General features: G+C 31.9%; 1 protein-coding gene across 4 annotated transcripts; it reads right to left on the bottom strand.

Annotated features, from left to right (window-relative positions):
• Positions 1 to 3046: 3046 nt before the first annotated feature.
• LOC133679972 (uncharacterized) lies at positions 3047 to 18313 on the bottom strand. Of its 4 annotated transcripts, none has more exons than XM_062102756.1 (4): positions 16325 to 16555; positions 15025 to 15164; positions 14693 to 14914; positions 3047 to 3604 (listed from the first exon to the last, which is right to left on the bottom strand). In XM_062102756.1, exons 1-4 carry the CDS (start codon positions 16359 to 16361, stop codon positions 3545 to 3547), a joined length of 459 nt encoding a protein of 152 aa, XP_061958740.1. In that variant the 5' UTR covers positions 16362 to 16555; the 3' UTR covers positions 3047 to 3544. The 4 variants fall into 4 exon arrangements, with proteins under 4 accessions (XP_061958740.1, XP_061958733.1, XP_061958725.1 ...); XM_062102749.1 differs by lacking the exons at positions 3047 to 3604; positions 16325 to 16555 and adding exons at positions 6402 to 6758; positions 18123 to 18313; XM_062102741.1 differs by lacking the exon at positions 3047 to 3604 and adding an exon at positions 6402 to 6728.
• Between the last annotated feature and the right edge of the window lie 1169 nt (positions 18314 to 19482).

Raw genomic sequence — 19482 nt, 5'->3', positions numbered from 1 at the left:
AAATAAAAAAAAATTCCCTCCAAAATTTATCAAAATTACTAACAGAAATTATGTAAAATTTGAAAAATTCAAATGATTGAAAAATGTGTTCCAACATTGATTGAACGGTTAAATTTCACTGATAACAATTTAGAACAATATTTTCCGAGGAATATGTTTTCCTAGAAAATAAGTTATTTTTTAATGCTTGATTATTTTAATTGAAAATCATTTATTGGCGTTTGGTATGCATGAGAAAACAAAATAAATGTGCTAAATGAGAAAACATGTTTTAGTCGACGCCTGGAGCCAAAAACTTTTTGCTAGAAATTGATTTTAGTGGGGCCATCTATTTCTCAACAATTTCAGTGTTTTATGCAAGACTAAATATATCGAGAGTGATTTTTATTTTGTCCGTTATTTAGTTAAAAAAATAAAAAAAAATCAATTGAAAGTGCAGTTCTGATCACCACATCTAACCATGCCTTTTAAGTAGATTTGAGTTTCTAAGAGACAAACTCAAGACTCTTAAGCAAGAGTCATTCACTTGGAGGGACTATTAGAGCAATGACCGGTTAAAATATTAAGTACATGTTTGAGATTGTGGTATAAGCTATAGTTTAAAGTGTTTTTCATTTAGAAATGCATTAAAATATTTTTTTATATTTTTTAAAAATTATTTTTGAGATCAGCATATCAAAACGATCTGAAAACATAAATAAATAATTTTTAGCAAGAAAAAAAAATTGAGGGAATGCGGTTTCAACCGCGTTCCCTAAATGTTGAATTTGTATGTGTATTTTTTATAGGATATTTAAGACTATTATAAACTAAGTAACCAACGTTCATTTCCAAAAGAATAAGCCACAAATCTAGTTGTCTGATGTCGAGTATATCTTTATTCAAAACCCAAGATACTTAGAAATAAAAATAATATGTTAAATAATTGATTAATCTCTTAATTTAAGCAATTTGATCAATTCTTTTTAGTCAAGATATCTGGTGGTTTGATATGAAAAGCCCATGTGGTTGGTAGTTGGTAGCTAGTACTTGTAAAATATTTTCTTTGATGAATATTGAGACTCTCAGATGCTTAAGTCAGTAATTTCATAGAAAAAAAAATACAATGATATTTTAAAGAGATAAACTTTAAAAATGTATATGCTGAAAATATTAAAAAAGAAGAGATTATGAACTCTTGGTTTGAAGGATTCAATGTGTATTTATAATTCATAAGTTTTATCTTTTTGTAAAGAAAAAAAAATGGAGTGTAATTTCATCCTTGTGATATTTTAAGTTGTATTCTACTTAAAATAATATGTATCGGACCAATATAAAAAACTATAGGGCCTGCATAGGGCCTGAAGAAAACTTCTAAGGAAAAGTTGGGCTTGGATAAGATGGCTTGGGGTGCATGCCTAGGCCCAAAAATTAATTGGGTTGGTACAGGTATGATGCCCAGACTTAATAAGGGTGCTGGCACAAACCTTATTAAAAACTACAAGCCCATTAAATCAAATTTTAACTAGATTATAAATTAATCTGTTAAGTTAATCAAATTTAATTAGATTAATTCCTATTAAATTTAATATAAAAACAAGTATAAACTAAGTCTATAGTTAACTCAAATTCCGAGTTAATCATATATATATATATATATATATATATATATATAGAGAGAGAGAGAGAGAGAGAGAGAGAGAGAGAGAGAGAGAGAGAGAGAGAGAGAGAGAGAGAGAGAGAGAGAGAGAGAGAGAGAGAATGTTTTTATGCAAACTTAACTACAAGGTTTAACGAAGAAGAAATATATAGGATTTTTTCAAAGGTTGACATTTGCGAAAGGAGGGATAAACATGAAAGAATTCTTTGAAGAAGATATCATACAGAGTTAGGATGTTCTAAGAAATTATTTTAATAATTAAGGAATCTTTAACAAGCTAACCCTTTACACACACGATCTGATTAAAGAGAGGTTTGTAAATGCATTCTAAATGGTTTTTTTTTAGTTTTTTTCTATTTAAAATTAATTGAGTCTGGGCATAACACCACACCTAACACCTAAAGTAATTGGGTCCAGGCATAACACCTAGACCTAGTAAAGGGTGCTCGCTGCTAGCACCCCTAACTCTTACTGGGTATGTCACGCCCAACAAGAAGTCATGCCCGAGCCCATGCATCTTGGTAATAGTTGGGCTTAGGTATGGTAACCCGAGCCTAAAAAGGAATGCTTTCCAGGTTTTTTGAGGTTTTTTAGGTCCTTTAAATTTGAATCTATCAGTAACCCCCAAGTATTTGTGGTATTAATCCATAAAGACTTCTAAAAAATACTCAGTTATCATGACGAGTTCATTATTCTTTCTTCATATGATAAGAAGGATGGAAACCCTGGGAAATATATCGAGGAGCCCATATGCAGGGGTATTCACTATGGTTGAAAAAAGTCTAAGTATATATAGGGGAACCATGGAGGAACCCATACTTAGAAAATTTTTTAAGAATGTAAGGTGAAACCATAGAGAAATCCATACTTAGAAAGTTTTTCTAAAATGTGGAGAAACCCATGAAAGAGGAGTTTGTAGATAGAAAAAATTTTAAGTAGTCAGGAGGAACCCATGAAGGGTGAGTCTATATTTAGAAAAATTCTCTAAGAGGTTAGAGGGATGGATGCTGACGCCCATACTTAGAAACATTTCTAGGAGGTGGAGAGGAAACTTATGGAGGGTGATACTATTACACCATTAAAACCAAGTCCATCCCTTGAAGATGGTTGCATTGAAGTATGGAGGTATGTTACCTCCCTAGGATGTAATGGGGTGTGAGAGGTTATGCCTAAGAATGAGAGGTTCAAGATCATCTTTAAAGATAATATAAAGCATGAGACATTTTCATTGAAGAGTCATGTTAGTCTGAGACTATATTAGAGAATGAGGAGCCCGAGATTAAATTATATATGTTATTTTGATTGAAGCCTCATATTCTTTTTTTATTAACTGAATCCTTTTAAATTATGTCCCATTAGCTCACAAAATAACGAATATTATAATAGAAGAGCAGTGACAAAACAAAATGAAAAGCAGAAGTACTTAATCAATACAAGAAAAAAAAAATACAAGGTTTTAATTAAAGAATTTAAAAGCACAATGATCAAATATAATAGGGCATGAGAGGTTGTGCCTAAGAATATGAGGTTCAAGATCATCTCTAAAGATAATATAAAGCATAGGACCCTTTCATTGAAGAATCGTGTTAGTTTGAAACTATATTGGAGATTGAGGAGTCCGAGATTAACACCTGACAAATTAGTGAGAGGTCCTTAGACATCACCTAAAAAATATGTCAGTTCAAAACTACACAGGAGAATGAGGGATCCGAGATTAACCTCTGAAGAATTGGTGAGAGACCTTTAGGCATTACTTTGAGAATGTGTCAATCTGAAACTACACTAGAGAATAGAGGATCTGAGATCAACCCCTGATGAATTGGTGTCCTTAGACATCACCTGAAGAATGTGTCATTGTAACAAGAAGATCTCATACCCACCCCTTGGAGATTGTGAGGATATTACCTAGAGAGACCAAGTCAATCCCCTTAATAGAAAATGGTCGGAAGCCCCCCCACTAAAGATCTGTACATGGAAAATATATGTTAGAGATACATTATTTTTATTTCAATAATATACTTACATTTATATTGAGGATTATGCATCTTGAGATAATTCGAGTGATAGGTATAGAGGAAGGTTTTTAGAAAAATTATGTCTTAGATGTGACGTTAAGGTGTTTATTTTGACTACCTTGATAACTTTAAATGAATAATCTCATTCTTGTTAGATAATGTCAAATAGCTTAATAGACTTTCATGTTACCATCCTCGATTCCATGCACAATTCCATGCATATACATAGTTTTTTTTTAAAAAAAGAAGTTGATAAAAACATATCTAGTATAGCATGGTTATATGATTGATTGTTTTGCAACGAGATTAAGAAAAAATAATAAGTAGAGCAAATATAAATGTAATTTGTTTAACATTAGCTGACCTTCCATAGAGTAACAAGAACAAAAATATAACAAAAAGATTATTGGCTAATTGGTTTAGCCTAAACATGTTATTTCCGCTTTGTGTTTTTTAAATCGAGAATTTATCTAATCTTTTCACTCCATAACAGTATTATTAATTTTTCTTTCATTTCTATTAATACCATTACCTATTTCACCTCCACTATTGAGTGATCTTTTAAAAAAAATAGAAAAATTGTACTCAATTGTTTGAAATAAAAAGTACAAGTTCTCATTTGGTCCATTACATTGACTTCAGCGTATCTCCTACATTATCATAACACCATTATTAAGAAATCCTTAAAAGAGGTTATTTCCATAAGCAAAACAAAGGACACATTAAAGTATATTAAGAAAAATATATAATTTTACTGACATTAAGTAATTTAGTATAGTTATCATTCACTAGTAATACTTGTTATCTATATGAGAGTTTATTTTTTTTTTATCTTCATGATCAACTAACTAATTAATATTTTTAAGTTTAGTGGGTCTATGATACGTTTTCTTCCTAATATTACTTACAAATTAATTTTGATACTAGGCAGGAATAGACTTCGATCCACTAAGGTTACCATTTTGCCGGTAGCAAAGGCATTTCTTAATCTTTTTAGCGCAGACCAATCAGACAAAGCATGATTTAAAGTCCACGTCTATTGACAAATTATGCCCAACAGAAACAACGAATAGTAAACTTTAGGCGATATTATTTTCGAAGATATTTTTTCTGCACAAGATTTCAGGATTCAACATGTTCCTCCCCAAAACAAGGGATGCAAAAACTGCGAAGCAGAAGAAAACATGGAACCAATAAAATAACCAATAAAATTTAACATCGTTTGTTTACTAAAAAGAATTTTTTTTCTAAAATAAATTTCAGAAAAATGAATTTTAAAAAAATAAATTATTTTTCAATGTTTGATAGTATAATAAAAAATAAATTAGAAAACACTTTCCAGTGTTTGGTTATATCATGAAAAATGAACTGGAAAATAACTTATTAATGTTTTATTTTTTTCAAGTTTATTAAAATAATAAGGAACAAATCTTCCCAATTAAAAAGTTGAATGAAAATAGAATTGAAAAAAATATAATTTCATAAATTATCTCAAATAAAATAAATAATAATCAAAATAATAGAGATTAAATCTAAAAATTAAAAATATTGAAATATGAAGAAATTAAAATAATAATAATTAACTTTTCATAAATTATTTCAAATAAAATAAGTAACAATCAAAAGAATGAGGAACAAATTTTATAGATAAAAGATTTTAATTAAAAAATGATAAGAAAAAAGCAAATAATAATTATAAAAATAAGGACCAAACTTAATATAAAAATTAAATTCTAAGGGATGAAATTGAAAAATAAATATTCAAAACAATATACATATAGCAATCAAAAGTTTGAGGATTAAATTTAATATAATTAACAAATAATATGACATTTCTAAATTTTTCACAACTTCTGGAAAGTGTTTTCTGTCCAAAATAAAAAAAAAATACTTTTCTAAAACCAAACCAAATTTTATTTTGACGGGAAAATATTTTTTGTTAACCAATTTTTCTAATAACAAACAAACATATAAAGCTTAAAAACTGGTTTTTCAAAACCACTTTCTAGAAAGAAACACCCCCAGGAGAATAAATATTTCTTGTCTTGGTGCTGTCTGTTTCCTAGAGTGCAGCGTGTGTGTCTATATATATATATATATATATATATATAGTTTACAACAGGTAGTAAGAAAAATAAAAAAAATTATGATTTCAGTTTAAGAATTAAAATTAAAATTATTATTAAATGCAAAAAGGTTAAAAAGTATAGGGTTTGGCTCACCTGGAAAGATAAAATCTAATCTTATGAGCGCTGCCTAACACATAGATGCTACTTTGAATTCGGGTCGAGCTTACGTTAACCCAATCGCTGAGGGAAGATCGGCGGGGGCTTAAGAGGTAGGGATCGGTAGTGTGCCCCAGAATTCTCATCTGGTACCAAACTATTGCTACCTAACCTGGTTCACGCATAAGCCGGTTCGCCATTTACCAAAGAGCGAGATGCTACTCCTGTTTACGGCGGTGGAAGTGCCTTCCGATCACACAAAAAATATGAGAGAGAGGATAGGATAGCCAGTCTATCTCAAATAAAGGGACAAGGTGACACCTCTCTAGTCCATTGGTTAGATGAACGGAGGAACTAGTTCATGCCTAAAAGGCGATTGGGGGAGTTAGAGGGCCGGAGTGGGATATCTATCGGCGTTCATCACAATTATTTGTTCAAAATATGTCCTTTGTTCCGGGCTTGTATTTTCAACCAAAACATGCTTGGTTTAACAGCAGTTAATGTTAAGCAAAGGTACCATAATTTTCAATCAAAAAACTGCAAAGGCAATTTATTAAATATCCCACACAATGACAAACTTTTTTGTTCACTTATCAAACAGGATTAAACAAGTCCAACACTTCTTAAATTCAATGCTTGTGATAACGTTAAGAAAAAGTTCAATCTTGCATATTACCTTTTCATGCTTCTTCTTCAGGTTTTTCATTTTATGATCATTTGGCATAAAAGTTCAACTTTTTTGGTGCTCACCATAAAACGATGCTTCAATTCAGTGATGTCATTGAAGGACTGGTTTGCCTTGGATGGCAGCCTAACGTCCCCGTCGGCATTTGGGAACAACATAGCATACTGCGCCACATTAAGATGGTTAGATCCCACCTGTAAGAAAAGAGATCATAGCATCATCCAAAAGTCTAGAAATATACTTAACGATGTCAATTCCATATGGTGAATATAATAAGATATACTTTTATCAGAAAAACGCAGCCATCAATACATTTTACTTGCGGAATCCGCAAGTGTTTTAATGGCTATGTCAGCATGCAAATGTTATCCCCATAAATCATAACATGACACATTAAGGTTATTACCCATCGAACTTCAATATTAATAAAATTCTTCATCCTCACTCGTAATCACCCCTATATTTTCTTTTTCTTTTTCTATGCAGACATTACATCTTATCAGAATTATTCACACTTAATACCAAATCTACAAGAATTGTGTACCTTCTATGTAAATTATCATTAGATTCTAAGCAATATTACTAAATTCTTTATATCTGGATGTTAAATACTACTGATCATTCTAATCTAAAACTTTTAAGATGACAATTATTAAAGGAGAGATATAACAATATTCAAATGATGTTTTCAACAACTCTTTAAATTTTCAAATTCTTTTAAGCTTTTTTATAATGTTACCAATCTAACAATAAGTACTTCAACTTTGTATCCAATAAATAGCTTGTAGTATAGTTTATTTTGCCAAACAGTCCTCAACTAAATAACGTGAACATTCTTTGGTTAGTACAGACAGTTGTCATGCATTAACCCTAGTAGTTCTCCTCTTGCGGAAAAGAAGACTTTATAAATATACCAATTCTGATTAATTTATAGTCAATTCAGCCGATTTATCAAGAATAAGGAACTCTCAAACTTGCAGCAAAAGAATATCTACATGTGAGTTAAAATCTTTTATCAAGTGACGAACATTGAAAATCATGATATCATAGTTCAATAACGACTATTAGTGGCGGAAAACTCAATTAGATTGCTACTACAATTCAAAATCTTTAATCATTATATGAAGCTTGAAAAATAGTTTTATTAACTATTTCAATCCAGAAACTAAAATTTCTCAATGAAATTATTTTAAAAAAAATACAAGTCAAAGATTGATAAACTGCTAACGAGAGCATATAATAAGAATTAATAGAGTAAAGCATAAAAAAACAAAAATAAAGCAAATAAATAAAGCTTTAAATTTAAAAGTTGGTTAAAATAAAGTACAACAATTTATAGTAAATGAATGATGTCATGCTATTTAATAAGAGGGCATTTTATTAAGTATAAAAAAAACCAGAAAATTAAAAGATCAACTTAGTAAAGAAAAAAAAATGATATTAGTCTTTTACTTCTTTAAATTCATGGAAAGAAAAAAGAAGAGTTTCACTGTTAAAATCGCAACATGATAAGACAGTGAATTGTTTAGTCATTTATTAATAATATTACAGATTAAATATTTGGCCATAGTTGAAGTCAAAATCATTCTTGAAATGACAATTTATCTCAATATCATCTAATTTGTCAAAAGTAAAAATCCAAATCACTAAAATAAAAACTCTTCCACACATCACCTCAAGTTTTTGAGTTGCCTAAGACTGCTCAAACATGACATGAAAGTATGCTTTCACATGATATATCATGTTTATGAATTCACATTATCAATTTAATTTATACTAAAAGAAAATAGATACTCTAGTCATAAATTTAAAATGTTGATTTAAAGGTATCCGTTACTTGCTAATCATTTCTTTGAGTTTGTGTTGATATAGGTTCGTTATCATTTATATCATCTCAAGGATATTTGATATGTCTTAAAGTTGCGTGAAACTCATAGTTATATTGATGAGACTATTGCTTCAAGATTAGTCTTGAATGTTAATTTATTGTGGCTCAAATCTTTTTAAGAACTAATTTAAGTCTTAAAAAACCAACTTACTATACTCAAGAAACAACATTGAAGAGCTAGCTCCACAATTCCTAGAAACATTTTGTGTTCACTTAAAAAGCCTAAGATCTCTAGTAGACAAGATGACAATACCAAACACAATTCCTAAAACTTCTAATAAACTTCGTGAGATGTGATAAACAAGTTAATCATACTAAATACAAATTCTAAAAATAACTACTAAACTAGACAACCATGTCAAACACAATGCATTGGACAACTGGTAAATCAAGTGACCTATTTTTCTAGATGTGACCAGCCTTTTATGCTCGTGTGAGCTGAAAGTTATCACTATCTCATGTGTACAAGTGTGTGAGACTTGTGCATAACATGTACTTACATAAAAAATAATTGAATTTAAAATAATCTTGTCATCTTTATTAATAAAAACAAATAAGACAAGCTTGCTAAACACTTCACCTTACCACCCTTGCTCTACACTTAACATATTTTCTTATTTTATCTAGCTTAAACCATTAGTATACCAAACTTCTCATAATTTAAAAATTCTAGACTACTCATTCTATCTCAAAACAACTAATTAGCCATATTTTTCAATTAAAAGGCATTTTCTTTTACCTTTACAACTTGATACAATCACTGGGCAATTATTATTATCTTGACATAATTATATTCTTTTAACTTTGAGCTTACCTTTAATCATTCTCCAATCCTATTGGTGAGTGTTGTTTTCATTTTTTTATAAGTGAAAAATCTTGTTAAATATTTTTCCAAGTGTCAAACCACTATAAAATCCATGCATAATCTCTCTTCCTTATTTTTATTTATTTTTTTCCATTATTACCTTGCATTTGTTGTGTTTATGTGTTGGAAATGATGGTTTGAAAAAACCAAAACTGTGAGGTTAGTTTCTAGAACACTTGATTTACCTTCATTCTTATATGCTTCGATATTTTATTTGGTTGCAGAGCAACGACTCTAAGAGTTAAGATCATGATATTTAAGGGACAAAGCTTGACAAAAGCTCCTTTTATATGAGAAAAATTACGCATATTAGAAGGTTATAATTAGCACATTACTAAAGTAATGTGATATTGAACTTTGAAATATTGTAAAGAAAGGGTATATTGGACCCGCCAAAACCGATATTGATGAGAACATTATTCCTAAACTTATTAGTAAGTGACATGTTAGACAAGTAAGAAATCATAGTTGTAATGCAAACGCATAAATGGATTCTTTTATGTTTTATCTAACAAAGAGTTCACTAGGGTAAAAAATCACAAGACAACTCAAAAGATATGGAAGTTGTTTGAGGTTACTCATGAAAAGTCGAGCCAGGTTAAAGACTCTAGATTGATGTCTCACTAAAGAGTATGGATTATTGAGCATGAAACATTAGGTAAAATTATTACCAAAGAGAGAATGGTTGGCAAAATTTTAAGGTCATTTACCTTGAGTTTGGGAGCTAAAAGTCATGGCAATAAAGGAATTCGAGAACCTTGAAACTCTAAAATTTGATGAGTTTACTGGTTCGCTAATAGGACATGAAGAAAAGATTAAGGATCTCGAAGTAAATGAAAATATTCCAAAAAAAACTATTGCTTTGAAGTCCACATGGCTACACGAATAGGATAATGAAAGTAGTAGTGATGATAATGAGGCCATTACATTGATTACTAGGAAATTAGTCAAGTTTTTGAACAAGAAAAGGTATGAAAACCAAAGGGACTTCAAAAGGTTATTCAAGCAAGAGGGATGTTATCAATTGCTTTTGTCACACCCGGACATCGCAGCGGCCTTAAAAATTAAATCTTTGAAAAAGAACGGATTTCTGGCATCCTGTTCTTGAATGGGGAATGGTCTTTGTTTAAGGAGTCGTCACCTAGTATTATGGTCACTAGGAACCCTAACTGGTCAACAGAGATTCTATGGTTCGGAACTGGTTACGTAAAAGGAAAGATATTATCACCCCTTAAACGTCCTGCCTAAGACAGGCTGCATTGCTAGTTTCGTCTTAAATTGCTAAATGTTTATTAGTTTATGCTATGAAAATTTGCTTATAATATTCCTGACTCTGGCGCCAGTGAATATTCAACTACGAATATTTCCAACTCTGGCGTTGGTAAATATTTCGTAGCTATAAAATAAATTAGATTAATATTTTATTTTATTCCCGACTCTGGTACCAGTGAATAAAGAAATAATAATAAATTTATTTTTTACAAATGCAAATATTTTTTATATTTCTAGCTAAATAAAATAAAATACAACGAATAAAAATAATATAAATTTAAACCGGTATTTTTATTCCTGACTCTAGCGTCAGTGAATAAACCAATAAATTTACATTATTTTTATTCATGCATACACATTTTTATTTTTATTTTTTTGTTTTTTTTTCTAGGACTAAACTTCACACGTGCATGCACAAACCGGTAAGTAGAGAATTAAATTGGCCTATGTACAGTACCCATGCAATTATAATTGCAAAGCAAAGGGAAATGAAGAACTTACCTGATGCAGGGAGGTGAAGTTGAAGACAGTGGCTTGCTTTGGATCCCTCGGTTCCTCCTCCCTCCTCTGCTTCTCCTCATCTTTCACTTTCTTGGGTCGCCCGTTCTCTCCCTGTAATTGTCTCTCTGCATTTGTGTTTATATTCTTCGTTTGGCCCTCCTGTGTTGTCCCTCATGTTTTGTTCTCTGGTTTCCTTTATCCGTCCACTGGTTTTCTCGGTTTTCTTCCGCTTCCCTTATTTCTCCTCTGTTTTGGTCCTCTATTGTGGTTCTCCTCTGGAGAGCTCAGGTTCTGGTGCAGTTGTTGCTGAAGATGGAGACCTGGCCTACTCGGAGTGCTGGACCGAAGAAAGGAAGCTTACTGCTGTGGCTGTGGTCCACAGCTGCTGAAAACAACAGCTAACACACAGGAGACGAATAGGCAGCTGCTATTCGCATTGCTGAAGGAGAGCCGTCGTTTGGCGAGGGTCACGATGCTTTGGAGAACGAGTGGAACAGAAAGAAGTCGCGCTGGTGGACTGCTGGCGGAACTGTCAGCCTGAGGAAGAAGTAACTCGTAGACTCGATGAGATGCTGTTGTTGACGTGAGAAAGAGCTGACGATTTGGTCCGTTGCACTGTAAGGGGGCATTCCCTTTCGGCTACCATGGCTGGAAATGCTGTTGTTGCTCAGAGGAGAGGCCAAGGCTGGCGTGGTGGTAGTTTTGGTCTCAAGCTAGAGAGGAAAAGAAAAGCCACGGAGGGCTTGCTCTGGCTGTTTTTTTTGTGACTGGGGGAAGAAGAGGAGTAAAGAAGCTGGGGGAGTGGGCAGCGGCAGCTAGTCTAGGATTTGGCCGCGCCCCCTCTTTTTTAAAAAAAAAAATTTCTTTTTTATAATTTTTTTTTTGTAGGGTTTCGAGTAACGGCCTTCTCCTAAGTTTTCTTCTCTTTTAGGGTTTCTCTCTAATCCTCTCCTTTTTCTCCTTTTTTTTGCATAGACTGGGATCAGTATTTATAGTGTAAGAGTCCTATCACTTGTAAGAAGTAAAGTCTCAATCAAACTCATTCTCTTTTTTTTTTAATTCAAATTAGAATCGAATTCGAAATCAGACAACTTTCATTATCTTGAAGGTAAGGATTATCTTGAAGATAAGGATCATTTCAAAAGTAAGGATTATCTCAAAGATAAGGATAGAATGACAAAAGCACATTATAGTCCTTAATTTTCACGCAAGTTGACAAATCACACTTTTCATCGAAATAAGTCTCTGATCTTTTAATTTTACATTTTAAACCTTGTAAAAATTAAATTAAAAACCAATGGGCCAAAATTGGGTTATGACAGCTTTGATTACAAAAAGTCAAGTCATGTGAAATATGATTTTCCTAACGCAAAGAAGAAATGGAAGTATGACAAAACAAAACAAAATGACAAAAAAGAAATGATTACTACTACATTAAATGATGACGATGATGATATATGTGACATGTGTTAATTGGAAAAGCAGGTGAAAGCTCATTCAAACCCAAAAATGTTGTATCGACATCATAAGCACTCTAGTTATTACATCTAGACCTATTTGGTTCAATGAGGATAACTAGTCTTGGTGGTCATAATTATATATTTATCATCAAAGATAATTATTCGAGATACATATAGGTTTTGTTTATTTCCCACAAGTGTAAGACAGTTTAAGCTTTCTTGAAATTTACAAAAGTGTTTAAAATGAAAAAGGCTTTGTGATTTTGAAAATTAGGAGTGACTATGGTGGAAAATCTGATAGTATTGCCTTTGAAAAATCATGTATTGAAAATATTTTTATTCATGAGTTTTCAACACCAAGAACAACATAGTAAAATGGAGTTGCTAAGAGGAAAAAATAGTCACTTCAAGAAGAACTATGTTCAAAAAGTATGGTCTACCTCAATATTTTTAGGTGGAAATCTTTTGTACTTCATGTTATGTTTTTAAATTGAGTTCTTATTAGATCTATTCTACATAAAATACCTTATGAGATTTGGTTTGAGAGAACTCAATATTTCTTACTTTCGAGTTTTTCACTCAAAATGTTTCATACTTGATACAAAACAAAACTTGGGAAGGTTTGATGCTAAATTCGATGATAGTATTTTTCTTAAATATTCCACTACTAGTAAAACATATTTGGTTTATAATATAAGGATTCTTACTATATAGGAACCAATGCATGTATTGTTTTTATTAATCTAACCCTTTTGATGAGATAAATGATAAAGGAACATTGATAGAGGTTGATCTTTATAAGTTTAACATAAATAAAGCTCATGAGGATACATTGCAGAATGACAAATCCATGGAAGAACTTCAAATTGCTCAAAACAAAGACAACCAATAAATTGATGTGTGAGCTTCTTGTGTTCTTCCAAATGCTATAAAGAAGTTAAGACCACAAGATAATATCATTGGAGACATTTCAAATATGTTCAAACTAAATTTGCTATAGTGAATCACGTTCGATAATGTTTGTTTCATCTCCCTTCTTGAAGCTAAAACTTGTGATGATGCCTTGAAAAATGAGTATTAAATACTTGTCATGTAACAGAAACTCAATCAATTTAAGAGAAGACAAGCTTGGAAACTATTTCCTAGACCCTAGATCCAAGGGTCACAAAATTATTGAAACAAAATAGGTCTTTAGAAACAAACTTGATGAGTCTGGAAATGTGGTTCGTAACAAGATATGTTTGGTAGCTCAAGGTTACAACTAAGAAGGAGTAGATTTTAATGGGAGGGACCCAGGAATCAATTTTTAGATTAAAATTTATACTCATGTTACTTGCATGCAGTTACTTGTTTCAAAGATTTCAACTTGTTTTCAAATAAACGTTAAGAGTATATTTTTTTTAATGGTTTTATCATATATGAGATTTATGTTGAGCTGCTTCCAGGTTTTGAAAATCATTCCTTTCCAAATTATATGAGATTTTATATGGTCTTAAGCAATTTCCCAAAGAAGAATATGATGAGTTAATTGAGAAATGTCATATTGATGTTTATCTGGAATTGTCATCTGACACGTAATATGTCATGCTTTTTAATTATGATGCTAAAGCCTTTAAGATTCTGTCCAGGTCGGCAGCTCAGCAGCTCATTTAACTATTTCAAATCATGTTTCGTATGAGCTAGTTGCTAGGATCGTTTGACCTAGCGGTGGACATAAGAATGATATCAGCTGGTCTTATATTTGGATGATGAAATCTCTAGCATTATTGCCTTGTATTTGTTGTGTGGTGGTTTGATATTGAAAAGGATTTATGAATGTTGTTGAGTTTTTTGAGTTAGTTTAAAATGAATTGAAATTGTAAGATTAGTTTTTATAGCATCTAATTCACCCCTCTTATATGCTTCAGGATTTCATGAAAAACAACCCTCCATGCATGAACCAATGATAATCCTACCAGTTTACAAGCATGACCTAAGCATCTTAATTATAGCTGGATTAAGTGGGAAGATGAAGCACATAATTTACCACAACTATAATTAGTATATCCAAATTTTGATTTACTCCGCACGTGATAAAGCATATTATGCTTCCATTAAACAAAATAAGGAGAGAAACTAAAAGGAAGACGGAGAGAAACGCACCATAAGGCTCTGGACTGATGGCTCTTGACACAATGCCTCCACAAGGTTTTCTTGAACGGTGATTGTTTTGTTCAGCGAAACGCAAAGTTCAGTTTTCTGAATTTCGATGCCATCCTGCCTAAGTTGCAACTTCTGCTTTAAGATGTCATTTCCACTCTTGATCGTCTCATTTTCTTCAGCAATAGCACGTAGCAAATGCACCATCCCTTTTGATTTCCTCTTCTATCAAAATCAAGACAACACAATGAAAGCAGTGGGGGGAAAAAAAGCAAAAATGAGGTCCTTTTGCTCCTCGATCAAGAGCTATGGCTAACGCTAAAATTTGTTATTACCTTCACACGTTTCCCACACTTGCTCGTTTTTCTCTTTTTCACTTTCTGCTCAGGTGAAACTCCAGCAACAGTCCTTTCTCCACCTTGCAGCAGGTTCATGGGGTTTTCATCCAATATCCCCCTGCCTCCTTCCTGGGGGACTAAATGGGAAACAAAATTAATAGCAAGAATTTATGACTGTTAATTTATGGATACATAAAAGAGTATAGATTCCTGTTAATTACTTTTACTCCAATACAGTCTCCATGTTTATGACCTTCCATTTATCTATATTGTGCCAACTCACCGTGAAAACTTTTTTTTTTTTATTAAGCCAAAATAAAACGTATGCAAGTATTGAGCAAGATTGAAAGAACAAGTAACAGAGAACAAAAAATAGACATTGAAGAGAGCCCCAGCAAAATAAGGAATTTGGATGCAATATATAGACAGACTCCCATAATGCCATCAGGAAGCCACACAAAAACAAAGCTAATCCCATCCCACAAAAACAAAGAATATTAGTAAAAATAAATAACATGATAAAGTGCACATGATAATGCACGTAGTATCCAACTCTCACCCAAGGTCAAGAACTTGTGAGTGAAAGACCATTAGGCTTCTAGCTAGGTGGGACTCATACCAACCTCGCTCCTTCGAGGAGAAGGTTGAGTGGTTCGAATAGGGATTCAGTCTCTGTTTGTACTCAAGAAGAGGTCAAAGTTAATCCTTCAGCTTTTCAGTAGAGGCTAGCTTAATCGCTGTTGTAGTTTTAAAGACCAAACATCTCTCGCTGTTGTCAGCTAATTACCAACTTCTATTGCTAATCCTCTAACTGTAAGCAATAAGGTTCTATCTATGGAAAGAAGAAGAAGAAACTTATGAGTGAAAACAACTATGCTAACGGATTCCCTTGTTTAATCAATTACAGCCAAGTTGTATCATCACATTAAACTCTTCGATTGTAAAAAAAAAAAAAAACAGTAATTTTCTATTTTTGTAGAACAAAATCCCTCCAATTGTTTTAAAAATTTAAAACCTTGTCCAAAAAAGGAAAAAGAAAAGAAAAATATATCTAATTAACACAAAGCCATTGTCCATGTCTGCTTTAAGAATCTCATTTTAATAGGACGAGACAGAGAAAAAGAACTGGTACATAAAAGTTGGAATCTTCCACAAACCAGACCTATTTTGAAATTGCAGGGTGAAGTTGGCTTTCATATATATATTTGATATCTGGATTGAACAAGAAACAACATGCACGCGCCAACTAAAAGAGAAGAAGCAAGTAAGCAACTATATTGATCTTCTATATACTTACTGCTATCACCAGTCTTCGAAGCATCAAGATCCACCATTGCTCACTTGATGAGAAGGCTTTTGGTTACTAGAGAAAACACTTGATGAAGTACTTTGAAATTGGTTATATAAAGGGATGTGGACAGCAATCGCGCGTAGACGTATTTCATCCGCGCGATGAGGGGAGAGAGCAAGAGGGGAGAGTGAATACTTCTCTACTAAGGTTTCCGTTCAAAGGCTTTCCAGGTGAACACGCGTTTACTAACACGAAACCATGTTTTTAAAAAATTATTTTTTTAAAAAAATTATTTAATATAATTTATATATTTTAAATTATTTTAATGCACTGATATCAAAAATAATTTTTTAAAAATAAAAAAATATTATTTACATACATTTCAATACAAAAAATTATTTAAAAAGCAACCACTACTACCACACTAACAAATACATTTAAATTTTTTTGTTTGTTATTTTAGCTTTCAACTGTCGAGTGGACTATACCTAATATTTTTTTTATTTTATTTTTTCACTTATAAGATAGTTTTATTTTACAAGTGAGATTACAATTTTACTTGTAGATTTATTTTTTCTTTAAAATTAAAACTATAAATGGTGGACACAAAATTCATAGATTTAATTTAATTCCTCCTCACATCTCAAGATTGTTGCTGTAGTCGTTAAAATAAAATAGTATCCAAGCAATTATAATTGCACTTGTAATTAATTAGGTGTTGATAATGCCACTACTCCATATAGTTAGAGAAAATTCTTATGAATGGAGTGTCAGTGATTTATGAGATTGTAATGTCGATTTGACTTTATTTAGTTCAAAGCTTAGCTTTTTATTTGAAATTAATTTTAGGAAATGTTTTTATACTATTTTAGTTGCGCAAGAAGTGAGATTCTTGATGTAAAAGAAAAATCATAAATTATTGATTAATTATGAAAACAGTACCTTGCATGTACTTCTATCTACTCAAATGATTTTTGGGCTAACTTGACATTCCCTAATTTATTGGTGTTATTTTCATTCGTAATCCATACATCAGTCCTCAATCAAATCCTTTCATCTAGAATAATTGAGAATTCTTTATAGAAAAAAGTTATGCTAAAAATGGCATTGTGCTCAAGGTAGTGCTTTAGATGGAAACCCTAATGTACCGGGATAGGGTTAGAAAACTAACTTATGGTTCGAGAACCTAATTGAGAATTAATGTATAGATTAGGGATTAATCTGGGGCTGTCCCACTTATGCCCATATCTGTATTAATCACTCTTGTTTATGAACCATAGCTGAAAAAAGAAACACGGGGTGGAGAGAAAATGAAAAAAAAATAACTGTAGTTTAAGATGAAAAAAATATAAAAATTGATGGGTTCTCACCTTCGCATCATCTCAAAGCAAAAATATGAATGAACAGTAGAAGAAGAGGCTTGAGCAAAGGGTTTCAGCAGTCGTGATGTGATTGGAACACAACAGGAGGAGCATTCGAGCAGAAACAGATATGAATAGAAGAAAAACCAGGTCCAGGAAGGATAATTTTAGTAAAAACACAACCTTGAGAGGGAACATTAACTCTGTCCCATGAACACTCGTGCTCAAAAACATCCAAGAACCGAAGGTAGTAGTAGAATCATCCATTAGAGTCTAGCTAATTAAGGACCGCCAACATCACAGCACGATGGAATTGCAGATACCATGAGTATGGTACGGACCCCTGAAATCATTCTAGTAGCCATATAACTCAAGACACTCAAGGCACAGAGGCTTCAGAAATACATTAATTAGTAGCTAGCGGCAACATCATAAAGAGCTACCTTAATCAAAGCACAGACTAAGAAAGCACAACCAAGTCAGCAGTGTTTCCCACAGCAACAGACTGGTAAAGCTTTGGCATGGGCTCCGCTACCACTTCAAAGTTTGATTCTCTAATCCCATGACGATATTATTATGAGAAGAAACATTTATTTATATATATATAGACAGATAAACAGGCTTAATGTATTGCATTGCCAAAATCATGGTACGTTGATGCTGCTTACAGGTGCCTATATATAAGCTTTTATGCCCACGTACTTAACAAGAACAATTAATTCTCTCTGTCTCAGCCCTTCACATGCTAAGATACTTGATTGCTAAGAATGACAGTAACCTCCTCCTCGTACTAGATTAACATCCAAGGCTTACATACAATTATAACAAGCTAACTCAAGATGAAGTACTTCGTTGTTAAGTAATGAAATCAGCCAATCATATGCTTCCAGGCTAATAATATTATACTAGAATTTACTATCCTCTTTTTCATATATAGTGCAGGGAGCCGACTTTGCTTGATGTTAAATTGCAAGTAATTACTTTTCCAACACGACTGCGCAAATAACCAATCCAAAAAACAAAACATCTCAAAAGATTCAATTTTTATCAAAGCCTTTAATTTGCGACGGGTCTGGCTTTGCACCATTCCATTTTTATTCCTGACCACATGTTTACCATTTGGCCTTGGAAAGAGAGACCACATCTCCTTTTCCTTCAAAGCATCAAAAGGCACGTCCCATGGCTCCATGCAGCCCCATCTACATGAAATAATTGTGTGTGTAGTTTCCATGAATAATCATATATATGGCTTTCTTAGAATCTTTTTGGCATTGAAAAGGATTTGGCGAAGGTTTTAATTGAATCTATCATATTTTACTCTGCTTCCCAGCGAATTAATAATAATTTTTATTTTAAATATAAAAAAATATAAAATATAATTTTAAATCTTTTAAAACTAAACCCAGTAGAATATTTTGACTAATAAACAGAAAAGACAATACTTTCCAGGTGTTACAGTGTCGTTCACAGTGCGAACACTATATGTCTATAGTGTGATCCACAGTGTAATGAGTCTATGTCCACAATACTATTTTTTAAAATATTTTCTTAAAAAAAATATATTGAGATAATATTTTTTATTTTTTAAAATTTATATATCATGATATCAAAATAATACAAAAACATCAAAAAATATTAATTTGAAGTAAAGAAAAAATAAAAGCATTTTTGAAACACAAAAACAAGCATGTTTTAATAAGAAAATTCAATTCAACCTAAAATGAAAAAATAAATTATCATCACCCAATTTTTGTAAAATATATAAAAAAAGTCACATCAATTTATTTTATTTTTAAAATATGA

Source organism: Populus nigra, chromosome 1, assembly GCF_951802175.1.
Source record: "Populus nigra chromosome 1, ddPopNigr1.1, whole genome shotgun sequence".
Lineage (NCBI taxonomy): Eukaryota > Viridiplantae > Streptophyta > Magnoliopsida > Malpighiales > Salicaceae > Populus > Populus nigra.
Note: the sequence above shows the minus strand (reverse complement) of the source record. Positions and strands in the feature narration are given on the sequence as shown.

Bases quoted from the DNA above. Each gene is read 5' to 3' on its own strand.
- LOC133679972 (XM_062102732.1), bottom strand. From the start codon at position 16,361: ATGGTGGATCTTGATGCTTCGAAGACTGGTGATAGCA. The intron at 15,165-16,324 runs GTAAGTATATAG...TTTCCCATTTAG, and splicing joins TTCGAAGACTGGTGATAGCA to TCCCCCAGGAAGGAGGCAGG. The intron at 6,759-14,692 runs GTGCGTTTCTCT...CTTTTCTTACAG, and splicing joins CATCAGTCCAGAGCCTTATG to GTGGGATCTAACCATCTTAA.